Source organism: Hyperolius riggenbachi, chromosome 2 (genome assembly GCF_040937935.1).
Source record: "Hyperolius riggenbachi isolate aHypRig1 chromosome 2, aHypRig1.pri, whole genome shotgun sequence".
NCBI lineage: Eukaryota > Metazoa > Chordata > Amphibia > Anura > Hyperoliidae > Hyperolius > Hyperolius riggenbachi.
The window spans coordinates 123,143,525-123,156,247 of NC_090647.1; the positions used below are offsets into that span (position 1 = coordinate 123,143,525).

The 12,723-nt window shown below is 42.8% G+C and overlaps 1 protein-coding gene across 8 annotated transcripts in view; it reads right to left on the reverse strand.

Annotated features, from left to right (window-relative positions):
* The window catches only part of LOC137545747 (vitamin D3 receptor-like), a 310,410-nt gene that overhangs the window by 1,030 nt on the left and 296,657 nt on the right, over positions 1 to 12,723 (reverse strand). For 5 of the 8 annotated variants that reach the window (XM_068267321.1, XM_068267322.1, XM_068267323.1 and 2 more), the window contains 3 exons: positions 10,452 to 10,568; positions 9,269 to 9,555; positions 1,378 to 8,055 (listed from right to left, as the gene is read on the reverse strand). In XM_068267321.1, coding sequence (XP_068123422.1) covers positions 9,296 to 9,555; positions 10,452 to 10,568 — 377 coding nt within the window. In that variant the 3' untranslated portion in view covers positions 1,378 to 8,055; positions 9,269 to 9,295. Of the gene's footprint in view, positions 1 to 1,377; positions 8,056 to 9,268; positions 9,556 to 10,451; positions 10,569 to 12,723 lie in introns of those variants that run through there. The other 3 variants (XR_011026093.1, XR_011026091.1, XR_011026092.1) reach the window with 2 other exon arrangements.

A 12,723-nucleotide genomic window follows, 5' to 3' on the forward strand; every position in this document is an offset into this window, starting at 1 on the left:
ATTCAGGAAACATTTTACCTCAGGCAAACTAAAAGTTAACTCTTCTGTCTTTAAGTTTAGGTGAAATCTCTAAAGTTAACTCTTCAATCCTTAAAATAACTCCAGAATTCTAAAGTTAAAGACAGGCTGTTAATTAGCTGCATGTGAAAATAACTACAGAGGAGGTAACTTAAAATGAACCTCTGGACTAAAAATCTACTCAGCAGCACTGAAAAGGCTCGGTGTTTCTTTAATAGTTTCACAGCGTCAGAACTTTGTTTTTCTTACCAAAGCATCATTTTTAGCTGCATTTTTAGCTAAGCTCCACCCGTCAAAGAAAACTGCCTGGGCTTTTTTTCCCTGATGCTGTGCAAAGCATGATGGGATTTCCTATGTTATTCACGTTGCCTAGCAAGTGGGAGGGGTGATCGGCACACAGGACAGTTGGAACTGTGTCTCATGCTCCCTGTCACCTCCTTTCAACCAAAAAGATGGCTGCCCTCATGAAATCAAACATTTGCCTGTTTTTTTAAAACAGGGTGGGTAATATAATCCTATCTATTTTAAATAACATAACTAATGTAACTTAATGACAGTATGTTTGTTTAGGCTGAAGTTCCTCTTTAAGGACTGAAGTGATAAGATAACTATCTCACTGTGAAAACTTATCTCTACACGTTAATAAGGCAAGATTGATGTGTGGTGGTAAGTTTTCGCTTGCCTTATTATCTCCAGCATAATCTTAGTGTATTCTGGCCAAAGATCAACGGACGTCTTTGTTCCCTGTTCTGTACAAACACTTCTCTAGAGCAGCTTGTAAACCGTGTGGGTAGAGTGGTGCTCTTGCCAGTTTGGAGTGCTCCCGTATAGACTGGCCTCTACTGTTGTGTTATTACGCTGCTTTCTGGATTGGGGCTGCATACACATGGCACCAGTGCGAGCGCGAATGCAGGTGTTTGGTGCTACGTGGTTTGGCATGCGCTGAATTAATGTTGGTATCTTAAAGGGAACCAGAGGCCCCAGAAAAAAGATTCTATACATACCTGGGGCTTCCTCCAGCCCCATACGCACGGATCGCTCCCACGCCGCCGTCCTCCGCTTCCCGGATCCGCCGGTACCGGGTCACGTCACTTCCGGCGGACGCGGCCAATTGTCCGCATGAGCAGGGGCTCCCTCCATACCCTTACTCGTGCGGCTGCGCAGTAGGCAGCTGCACGCGTAAGGGTATGCTGGGAGCCCCTGTGATGTGGACAATTGGCCGCATGCTTTCGCCGACTGGCCGAAACTACGGGACCCGGTACCGCTGGATACAGGAAGCGGAGGACGGCGGCGTGGGAGCGATCAGTGCGTATGGGGCTGGAGGAAGCCCCAGGTATGTATAGAATCTTTTTTCTGGGGCCTCTGGTTCCCTTTAAGAAGAAACTATAGAGGAGACCAACTGTAATGATATCCATGCTCAGGCCAATCAGTCATACAGAGTGTATCCTGGCATTCTATTGGTGATTCTAAATAATTGGCTGGTCACATCTATCTGAAATAGCCATATAGCATTCATTAACACACACACAACATTCTTAGGCCAGCTATAAGTGATGATGAGCTGCGGAAGAGATGGTGTGAAACAGCGCTCTCAGGTAGTGTTAGTTGATTTTAGCTGCTATATATTTATATGTTTCGACTCTATGTAGTGCAATAGCATTTATATACTTATATATCTCTGGGTGGGTGAGATCTTCCACTTTATTCACAGTTGTTAAGCGGATACCCGTTGATCCCCTTTATATATGAGTGTAGATATCTATGCGCTGAGGAGTGCCATATTGTTAAACCACCCTGGCGTTATGTATTATTTTCAGATTTATTTATTTCCATATTTTTTTCACAAGATTTGAGACCCTAAAAACAAGAAAAAAAAAAAAACATACCACAGAGAGATCTGCAGCAGCTCTTGCATAGAACTCACTCAGGCACGGGATTACCGCTCTGATTTCCATCTTGAGCCTGACTCGGGATTACCATTAAGTAGGTTCATTTGTATATTGGGCAGACTGTACAACAGCTGTAATATGTTTGTGTGCCCATGTGAAAGTTTCATCCACAAAAAGACAATCCTTTGTTTACAAGTCTTTTTGCGTCTGCTGGTGAAAAAAGGCTACTTGTAAGTGTAGGCACACCTTTGCGCACGACTTATGTCATTGATTTATTATTATGGTATTAATGTGGATTCTAAGCAGTTGTCTAACGTGGTCCCTGGGCACTACATTTGTGTACTGCTGCCATGTGCCTCTTGTTTGCAGCACGATAAAAGGTCTCCATCCATAACTGACAGCAGTAAGAGTTCCAACATTCTTTACATCCATTACATCCATGCACACCTAAAGCCAAACTGAACAATAGGTTTTAATGAAACAGAAAATATAGCCAAAGCTGTAAAAGATCACGCCGTCCAGGTGCAAGCATCCAGTGAGTATGTCTTGTTATGGTAGGTTTTTGTTATGTTCCTAATGGATATACACTGCCCCCTTCTCTGTAGGTAACAGCTAAAATATGCAAAGTTAGGACAACACTGAAGCCGTGGGCTATATGATGAATATTGTTTTTAAAATAACCGTAATGAATTAATCAGTATTTGTTTCTTTCATTCGTAAATTGTAGCACATTGTACTATATTTTTCTGCATTAGGCGTAGATTTTTTTTTGACAATTATAATTTTGCCAATATAAATCTAGCTATAGATTGGTTACATTGAGGTTAACGCAAATCACTTCCTGATGCCTAACGCTAACTTTACGTATGGTCTTTCCTAGTGCTCAACCCTAAATTCACACAAAGGATCGCAAAGCAATGGAGCGGAAAAGTTGCATTGTGTGCGACAGGTGCAATGTGACGCATACAGTTCATGAAAAGTATGCTTTATGACAACTGTACATGTGCATGTTGTCCAGTACCGCACAACATGCCTCGCATTATGCCAACAGATTACACTGCACCACACTGCTAATGCGGCAATGTGAATTATATAATTACATTGTGTTAGCTATGGGATTAGATTATCTGATGCAATGCCCCAGCGCGACTCTAGCCTACGTGTTAAATCTAACCGACTTTATCTCCTTAAAGTGAAGCTGAACTCTTGCACAGGACAGAGAAATGCACCTTGAATGTAGAGAGTTTAGCTTGTCTAATTCCCCCTCATCTGTGTCTAATGGCAAGTTGTAACTTGAACCTCCTCTGTGTCACATGACAATAAGCAGATAAGCCAATTTTAAAGCACAGGCTGTAAACAATAGGTCTGCCTCCATGAATCAGGAAGTAGAAACTGTGCACATTTATTTTAGGATTTGTATCAGCTGAAACAAATACATGTTTTTTGTTTAAAGGTTATTATGCTGTCGTGTATCTTTTAGAGCAGTTCTGAGTTCTGTCCACTTTAAATTAACTCTCCTAAAATAGTAGCTAACCCTACCCAATATACATCTTCCCTCAACTCTTATAAAATGCCAGATTTAGGTGCCAGCAATCAGTTACAGTGGGTGCTTGGCTATACAATAGCTGAGAACTGGCACCCAAGCACCTGATAAAGAAAACAATGAAAGACAAGATAGGGCCAGGCATTATGTTAGAAGGGTCAATGAAAGAGGACAGGGTAGGGCCAGGTTAGCATTAACACTTAGGGTTGGGAGGTTAGGCATTAGGAAAGATCATACCTTGTAGGCGAGGTTAGGATTGGGGCAGGGAAGTTGGGGTAGGTATTAAAGTTGGCCTTATTAAGGAATATTGATTGGTGGGGGAACCTAATGGTTAGCAATAGAAGAAAAAGACTGGGTCTCCACCTGGATAAATGCAATTGTAGCACTATTTTATTGCACCATAGTGACAAAACAACACAACGTTTCGGCCAGCAGGCCTTTATCAAGTGTTACATAGCCGAGCTAGTGCTCACAAATAAATAATTCTTGGTAGATGGTCTTCTTGAACATGGGGATCACCATGGTGGAAGGAATATTGAGGGGGGGGGGGGGGGGGTATCCCATAGGTTGTAGTTACTCCTCTAAAAACATACACCTAAATTGGGTGATACATTACATTTTTAGGCTTCATGCTACATTTTACTTCATGTTATATTTTAGAAATGTAACATTCAAGGTTCCTGTTAAGGTTTTTATTTTTCAATTTTATGATACACTAAAGACACTTTAAGTACAGTGTAAAGTTAAGGTTTATGCTACCCTCTTGTGGAAAAGGTGAAATGGCAGGCATCATTTATCTCCCTAAAGATCATGGGTGTTAAACCTTCTGCTGAGTAGCGCAGTGGAGCAGTTTAATATTCACCTGCTCCAGCACTGCGTCAGGTCTCCTCTGGTCTTCCTGACAGCCACCTGCTCTATGCTGCATACCTATGGCTCCTGAGGCATGTCACGTGATCTGGAATTGGAGGTATGCAGCAAAAGACTGTGTGACTTCTAGGAAGAACAAAAGCGACACAATGCACCGCTGGAGCAGGTAACTATTACACTGCTCCACTACCCTATTCTGTGATGTGCAGGAGGTAGTGCTGGGTGGAAGATGTGTATGGCTTTTACAAGCCCCATGGGGGTTGAAAGGTTTGGATCTCAGTAGGGGGCTCCATGAAGGAGAGTGGTGTCTTGTGGGTAATTGCTGCGCCCCAGCTCAAACTAACAATGTTTCAATCAGAAACACTGCCACTGTTGTGCCCCTCTGAATGGGAAGGCAGTGTGCTGATGCTCTTTTACTGCTTACAATGATGCACATCTGAAACTATTGAGGGCGGCATAAAATGGCATGGAGGTCTGCTTTCGGCCCACGGGCCTTGTATTTCACACCTGTGCTATAGATATTATTTCATCATTTCATGTGATGAAACTCTAGTGAGTATATGAAGCTTAAGGGCCCGTTTCCACTAGAAGCGGCTACATAGCTGCATCGCACCGCAGGTGTCCTGATTCTAATCCACAGCAATGTAACAGTTTCCATTGCGTGTGGAGTGGTGCGGAGCGATCCGAGTATCTGCAGCATGCTGCAGATTCTTGCACAGCCGCATCCATCTGCCCGCCATCCCCTCCATACAGTTCTTATCGGGAGATGCGGAAGTGACGCGTACACCAGCGGAAGTGCTGCAATGTGGCTAGGTAACCGCACTCGCATCCCTTGTCAGTGGAAACGGGCCATAACCCAGAAGTGGAGCACCACAGATCTCGTTTTTGCAGGTACCAGGCAGGTTTATATTGATCTTATTACCTCAATGCTGATCTGAAGGTGTTCTTTAGGTCTGCTTTAAGTGATGATATATTTTGTTTTTTGGCTGATGTGTCTGGAGTCAGATACCTCAGTGAGGCTCTGACAACAGAACCTGTTCTGGCAGTGTTCTGAACTCTCAGTTACATTAATGACAACTGAACAACAGGAAAGAGACTCCATAATAAACATAAGATTGTCATGCATAGATTCCACAAACTACTCAGGGGAACACGGGTTCCAATAAGTCAGTGGTCGGTAATGGTTAGAAATCCACGTCATCCCCTTCCCACCTCTTCTTCCTGGCACCATTGATTAATCTAGAGACTGAAGCTCCAGCCTATTTCACCTTACCATGGAGTTATAGTCTGGAGTGTCAACTTTATAATCTTGGAACTAAATAAAATCTTTAGGCAGTTACTGATTGTAACTGGTTTATAATTTTAATGTATCCAAATCATTGGGCTGGGCTTGCACCGTATTGTTCCAGAATCCATTATTTTACTTACTTTTATTAATGAAGTATGTATCTGGCTTAGCTGGACAGTAGAGAGTGTTCATCCACTCAGGCTAAACTCACTAAAATAATTGTCAATTGCCAGCCTATTTCAGTGCCTCCAAACATCAGCTAGCACTATGGACACATGGGTAAAGGCTACCTTGCAGATAGATGTGAGCAGCCATGAAGAGGTGAGGATCTCTGATCCCCACACAGCATCCTGCAAAATCTGTCTCTGCCAACCTGCAGTTCTGCCTCAGTTCTCATACTCCCAGGTGGGCAGACCACAGAGCACCAACCGCATGACAAAATACAGAAACCAATGGCCGAACAGGCTGGCTGAAAAGCATGCTCACTTTACCCACACAAGCTCTCAAGATGGCAGCAGGAGCACTTTAAGGCGGACAGAGCATGTATAGAGCGACAACAGAGCGCTCCAGTTGCTTCTAAGGACGTGGGCCCCAACACTGGTAAGGGACAGGCAGCCACTTCCCCACCACCAACAGCTAAGCAGAAGAAAAGCAAGGGAACAAAGGCAGGTATAAAAAACCTTGTGGATGCATTACCAACCATTCTTGCCTTATGAGTCATGAACGTGAACCTAATTATCCCAGGCAAGGCTGGTGCTACCATATGGGCAAAGGGCGCAATTTCCCCAGGGCCCCCCAAGTGTGCCCATTAGCCAGAGGCCCTCCTAGGTGCCCCACCCTTCCCCCCATCGCAGTGTTATTCAGGCAGTAGGGACAGGCACGCAATCACTTCCTCTGAGTTCCAGGTGAAGCAGGTCAGTCTGTCTCCTCTGTAGTGTCGTTGCTCAGCACTACCTGGGTCTCCGTGGGCGTTTTTTTTTCTTCTAGCCTCTATGAGGCTCTCTCTCCCTCCCCTTCCCTCCTCCCCTCCGTGTTCTGAATAGAACGGTGATCTGTCCTGTTCCGCCTCTCAAAGAGGATGCCGATCCCCAGCCAATCAGAGGCCAGGGATCGCCGATCTTGTACAGCGCTGCCGGGGACCGCAGCACTGTACGGATGTAAACAAAGGGAATTTCTTTCCCCTTTAATTTACAAACAGCCTGCTAGCCGCGATCAGCAGCTAGCAGGCTAATCACTGAACTCTGTTCCGTGAAGTGGCTGGGAACGATCGCACATGCGCGCGCCCGTTCCCTGGGAAACTGCAGCCCCAGGACTTGACGCCAATTGGCGTTAGGCGGTCCTGGGGCTGCCGCCGCGGCCACGCCCACTGGCGTTAGACGGTCCTCAAGTAGTTACGGGAGGCTCCCAGGTTACTTTTGCCTCAGGGCCCCATTGTAGTCCTGGCCCCCGGACATGAAGGCACAAATGATCTTCTCAGAAAATATGGACATGTGAAGCCTTTAAAGAGTATATTCTGAAGGCAAATGGATAAACAATCTTCAGTTAAAGGCCATCTTGCTGGTTTTCATCGTGTATAGTCATTTTTTTTTCTTTTGGCAAAAATAGAAGCATTTCTATTTATATCAAACATTTAATGAACTGCCATAGACATATAAAAGCTTTAAGTCTGTTTTTCTAAGGATGCATAGAAAAACGAATATTTCTTTCTAGTTATTCAGTAGCCAACTCCATCACACATCAGATGGAGCTGTGTTTGTTAAACATGGACTCAAGTTGTCAAAATTACCTGCAGGTGTGACAGCTGGTGCTTAAGAGAACTAAAAAAAAGCAATTTCTCCCCGAGAGAGTTCTATTTCACCAGCCTCATATTCATAAAATATTATCTATATGGGCAGAGAAGAAAATATTTCTACAGCGGGTTACACTAAAAATAGTGATGTGTACACACAACATGCTCATCACCCAAAGGGATCAGGACTCCTGCAGATGCACTGCTCTGCTACAGACAAGCACCGTGTCTGTTGCTATGGCGGGGGGAGGAATGAAAACATACAACAGAGAGCTTTCGAGCGGGATCGGTAAGGAGGAGAACCAGCTGCCTTGACCATGAACAGTACAGCATAAGTAAGGGGCTTAAATGACAAACTAGGCATCAAAATAAACCTATCTTTACTTACCTGGGGCTTCTTCCATCCCCTACAAGTCACGTGTCTCTTGCCGCAGCTCCGGTCTTCTAGCGCGTTCCGCTGCCAGCCTCTGAAGTATCGCTGATCTTAGATGGGTCGGTATCTTCTGCGTATGCCACGCCTGCACGTTCCATCGGGAGCATGCTGCGTCTGCACAGTAGTACTATGCTACAAGGTAAACTACACAGGCAAACTACGCTGCCGGTGATGTGAGCGTGAGATGACTTGTAAGTGAAAGAAGAAGGGAGGGGCTCAGCAGGGAACCTGAAAAGATGCAGGAATGTCAATTATAACTTAACTTAAAAGCATATATCATCTTGTACCCAAAACTATAACTCTATATATAATTTGGATTACATTTTCATATATTGGTAACTATATGCACAGTCTGTCACAGTAGGTATAAAACAGTGATAATAAGGGTATATTATTTTTAAACCAGATCATAAATCCCCTAAAATATAATTCTGTATACATACAAAAAATTATACATTTAAAAGACAAATCCGTTACTGTTTTGAAAAAAAAAAAAAAATAGCCAGCTGAAGCTGACTGCTCTAGTAAAGATTGGCTCTTGCCATACACATAGAAAAGTACATGTATGGACTAATGTGGCAATTCTACCCCGATTTAGCACGTATAGACTTTGGTTAAATTGCTATGTTTAATATTTATTTACACTATAAAGAATAATTTAAAATGATTAAGGCTTTAAAACGTTTTCACAATTTTGGCACATGATTTTGAATTTCACAAGTATTCTATTAAATACCAGTACGTGTTAAGGTGGCCACACACAATACAACAAAACGATCCGATTTTACGGCAGTTCGATAAATATGATCCGATCTCCCCCAAAAAATCAAAAGCTTTTTTTTCTCATTCAACTGAAAAATCCGATCGGATTTCCCGTTTTTTTCGATTTTTATCGATCCGGAATGCTGGAAATTATTCTTCAATTTTTCTAAAGATTGTATGGTGTGTGTTAGATTGTCAGTTTATTAATATACACACCATAGCAATTTTCTCAGAGTTTCCAATCATTTTTTTTATCATAATTGGGGAAGAATTGAACATGTGTTACATTGGTCATACTTTTTAAATCAGTCAGAAAAATTAATTGCAATTCTTGAATTGAACAGATATTTAAAAAAAAATGGTATGGTGTGTGGCGACCTTTATACAAATAGAAATGGCCAACGAGATAAAGTTTATGAGATTGGACAGTAGGTGTTTAGAAGGCACAAGGCTACGGCAAAGCATCTTTATCTGGAATATTCCATCCATGGCATGGCAAAGGAGGCCAACCTCTTTGGCTAGCAGGATTACAGAAAGCTTTTGCAAATGGGTCTTTTAAATATGCACTATATACAACGGCAATCACCTTCTGATTAGAAATACACCCAGTCATTTCCCTTAGCGCACAGAAAAACAAAATCAGACCAGACTTAGCTTGGACACTTTAAATTACTCATACTTTTCAACGAGAGTCTTTGAAGTAAACTCAAGAGATTTCATTTCCAAAGACCTCCAGCACCAATGGAGTGAGTAGTGTAGTGTGTTCTGGCTGAAAGGAGAGGAAGCGGTACTGCTTGGAATGCTCCTCATTTAAGCTGCGAAGGTCAGCCAGTTTCTGGATCATCTTTGGGTACAAGAGGCGGTGCCCTGGAGGGGGATGTTTGCACAGAATGTAGGTCTGAAGAACAGAGGAGAGGCGATCTTGAATGGCTTCAACTAGTGCTTTGTCCTGCACACCCGGACGGTCTATGAAAACATTGATCACAATTACAACTACTTACTTAAGGAACCTCAGCACAATTTAAAGCAATGGTTTTAGAACTGAGTCCTGACAGAGGATCTTCTGCAAAATGCAATGCTTATTTCAAGCAAACAGGACACTTCCATCAGCAAAACAAACACATACTTGCTCTACACATAAAGGATCATGGATAAAACGGCAATGTGGGATGTGACTGCATCCTACCAGGATAGTGACTGATTGCAATATGCAGGAACCACAAGGTACCATGGTCTCCTGCACCACAGGAGCTATGCCCAGGTAAATCAGCTGCAATGACTGGTTCCGCTGAAATCAGTATGGAAGCAGTGCACATGAAAATGATTTAAGGTGACACATTGCAAATATTGTTGAGATTTAAAGCAAAGCTGTGGTGAAAAAGGAAGTTAGGTTCTTACCAAAGAAGAGGGAAGTCTCTGGACGATCCAGAGGCTTCCTATACATTCCTCATCCCCACCGCTTCTAGCTGTATGCACCTGCACAGCAGCACAAAGCCATTCATGCACAAAAGAAAAAGCCATGCACGAGTGGCTCCATGCTACTGCATAGGCATAGACCGTACTCATGCAGGCACACTGTGGGTACAAATCTAACAAGCTCTTGTTGGGATTTGCTTAGAAGGTCCCAGAGCTGGATTGGTGGAGTCAGGGACGGTGCAGGAAGCCTCAATAGTCAGACTATCCTCTTCTAAGGTAAGCAGCTAACTTTTGATCACATTTTCATTTTAGGTTCACTTTAATCTCAGAATATAGACTCCTTGCAAACAGAGGTTACAGGCTACTATCAATGGCTTTTAATTTAAGGTTACCAACAGGTATACAATTAAAATGCTGACAGTTATACGGTAATTTTTATGTCTAACCTGGTGAAAGAATACAGATAGCCATCAACAGTACGTGTTCTTCTTCATGCAAGTTTAGTTTCTTCAGCCCCACTTGGAATTTCACTAGAGGTTCCAGAAGCTCCATATTATGACCAGCTGCAAGTGACAAAACTTTGAATAAGTTAAAAGTTTACATAACTGGTGCAATATCAATGTGAAAAAAAAAAAATCACACAAAAACAAATATATACAAGGCTACTTGGGTAACATACAGTAGTGCCACTGGCGTACCAATAGGCCCTGCAGCCTCTGCGGGAAGGCCCGCCCCCCCTGGGGCCCGCACGGGGCCATTTTGTGGAAGCTGGAGGGGTGGCAGCATGAGGGGAAAGTCTTGGCCACAGTCGGCGGGGAGAGGGGAAGTTCACCCCCTCTCCCTCACCTCGGGGCTCTCCCCTCTGCGCTCCCCTCCAGCTAAAGTTATAGTGTGGGCAGCGGCGGGCAGATACATACCTTCCTTGCGTTCCACCGCATAATCTTCGCTCTGGCGTCTGACGTCACTTCCGGAAGTGACTACACTATCTGCATGGAGTTTTTGTAAATTCAATAAGCACGGTGGCTTAGTGGATAGCATTCTTGCTTTGCAGTGCTGGGTCCCTGGTTTGAATCCCAGTCAAGTCAACATCTTCCTTTTCACTAAACCTGGTCTTGACACTTAACCTACTAACCCAAGCTAATAATACTGACCTCCCCCTACCCACTTATTGATCCCAAAACATTACTCAAATTTTATAATTTATGTTTTGGCTTTAATGACCAACACCAAATACAATAGTGCCTCAACGGACACCGCATTGCCAACAAGTGCAGTTCAGCTGAGTGCCACCACTCAAATGATGTGCACCAGATATAGAAACATAAGCATAATCTTTGAAACCAAAACCAATAATGTTTCTTACATATAGTGAAAAACACCTAAGCTGTTAACACAGGTCATACAGCATTACTACCTGTAGTCCTGAATGTGTGGTTCTCGATATCTGACAGAAAATAAAGCAGACTAGACAATGTCAGCGTGCAAATCACCGATTTGCCTCATTAGTACTTACTTATTACATCATAGATTGTATTGCACTGGAAATGTGTGTTTGGGTAATTACTGAGAACTTTGCACACATCAATAAAATAATCCAGGCAAGCCATTAGTGATAGGTAGTAGGTCACTAAGCTCCATTTATTAAGTCACCAAACAAATAGCGTCTGCAAATCTAATCAGGAACATGAAGTACCAGCTGAGTGGCAAGCATATGTTTGCACTCCTTATCACTAATGTATGTATGCTCTATATCATTTTGAAAACAATTACTGAAGTAGACTAAATTTCCCATTTAAGTTTGTAGTCATTACCACTAAGATGTTATGGTAGAAAGTTAGACTGCTTAATACCTTAGTGTTCTACCAGTAGTTCTAAGTACATCTAGGGGCTTCTTAATGAGTATTTATTATCTCGAAGCAGTTCGTGCTTTTACCTTGTAGCGCTAGAGGGCTAGGATCTAGTTAGGACACTATCTGCATGGAGTTTTTGTAAATTCAATAAGCACAATGGCTTAGTGGATAGCATTCTTGCTTTGCAGTGCTGGGTCCCTGGTTTGAATCCCAGTTAAAGAGAAACTCCAACCTAGAATTGAACTTTATCCCAATCAGTAGCTGATACCCCCTTTTACATGAGAAATATAATGATTTTCACAAACAGACCATCAGGGAGCGCTGTATGACTGATTTTGTGCTGAAACCCCACCCACAAGAAGCAAAATTCGCAAGCACGTGCAATGCGAAAATTCGCGAGAAAACGGCCGTGCTAACAGTTAGCACTCTTTTGTGAATCAAGCCCATAATCTGTAAAGCACTGCGGAGGATGTCAGTGCTATATTAATACTAAATAATAATCATCATTTTTGTAGGATTTCCTTGAGTGCTACACCCACAACACAAAAGCATACTTTTGTCTTGGGTAACAGCATTCCCCTAAATTAGTGGTCCTAAACTATATAGGGACGATAGGTTGTGAATTTCACTGAGGAGACAGTGATATGACTAAGTAAACGCACAGTAAAGGAACAATGCTGAGTTTCAGTCCTTATAGTGGCAATAACAATACCTGTTTTCAACCAAATCAAGTGGAAACACAGATACATTAATTAGTGACCTGTACAGGAAAACAGCTTTACTGATGTACCTCCATGTCTGTGACAAGAACCAATTAAAAAAAAAAAAAAAAAAGGAATAAGGACAGATTTCTGAGGTGTGTTTGCAC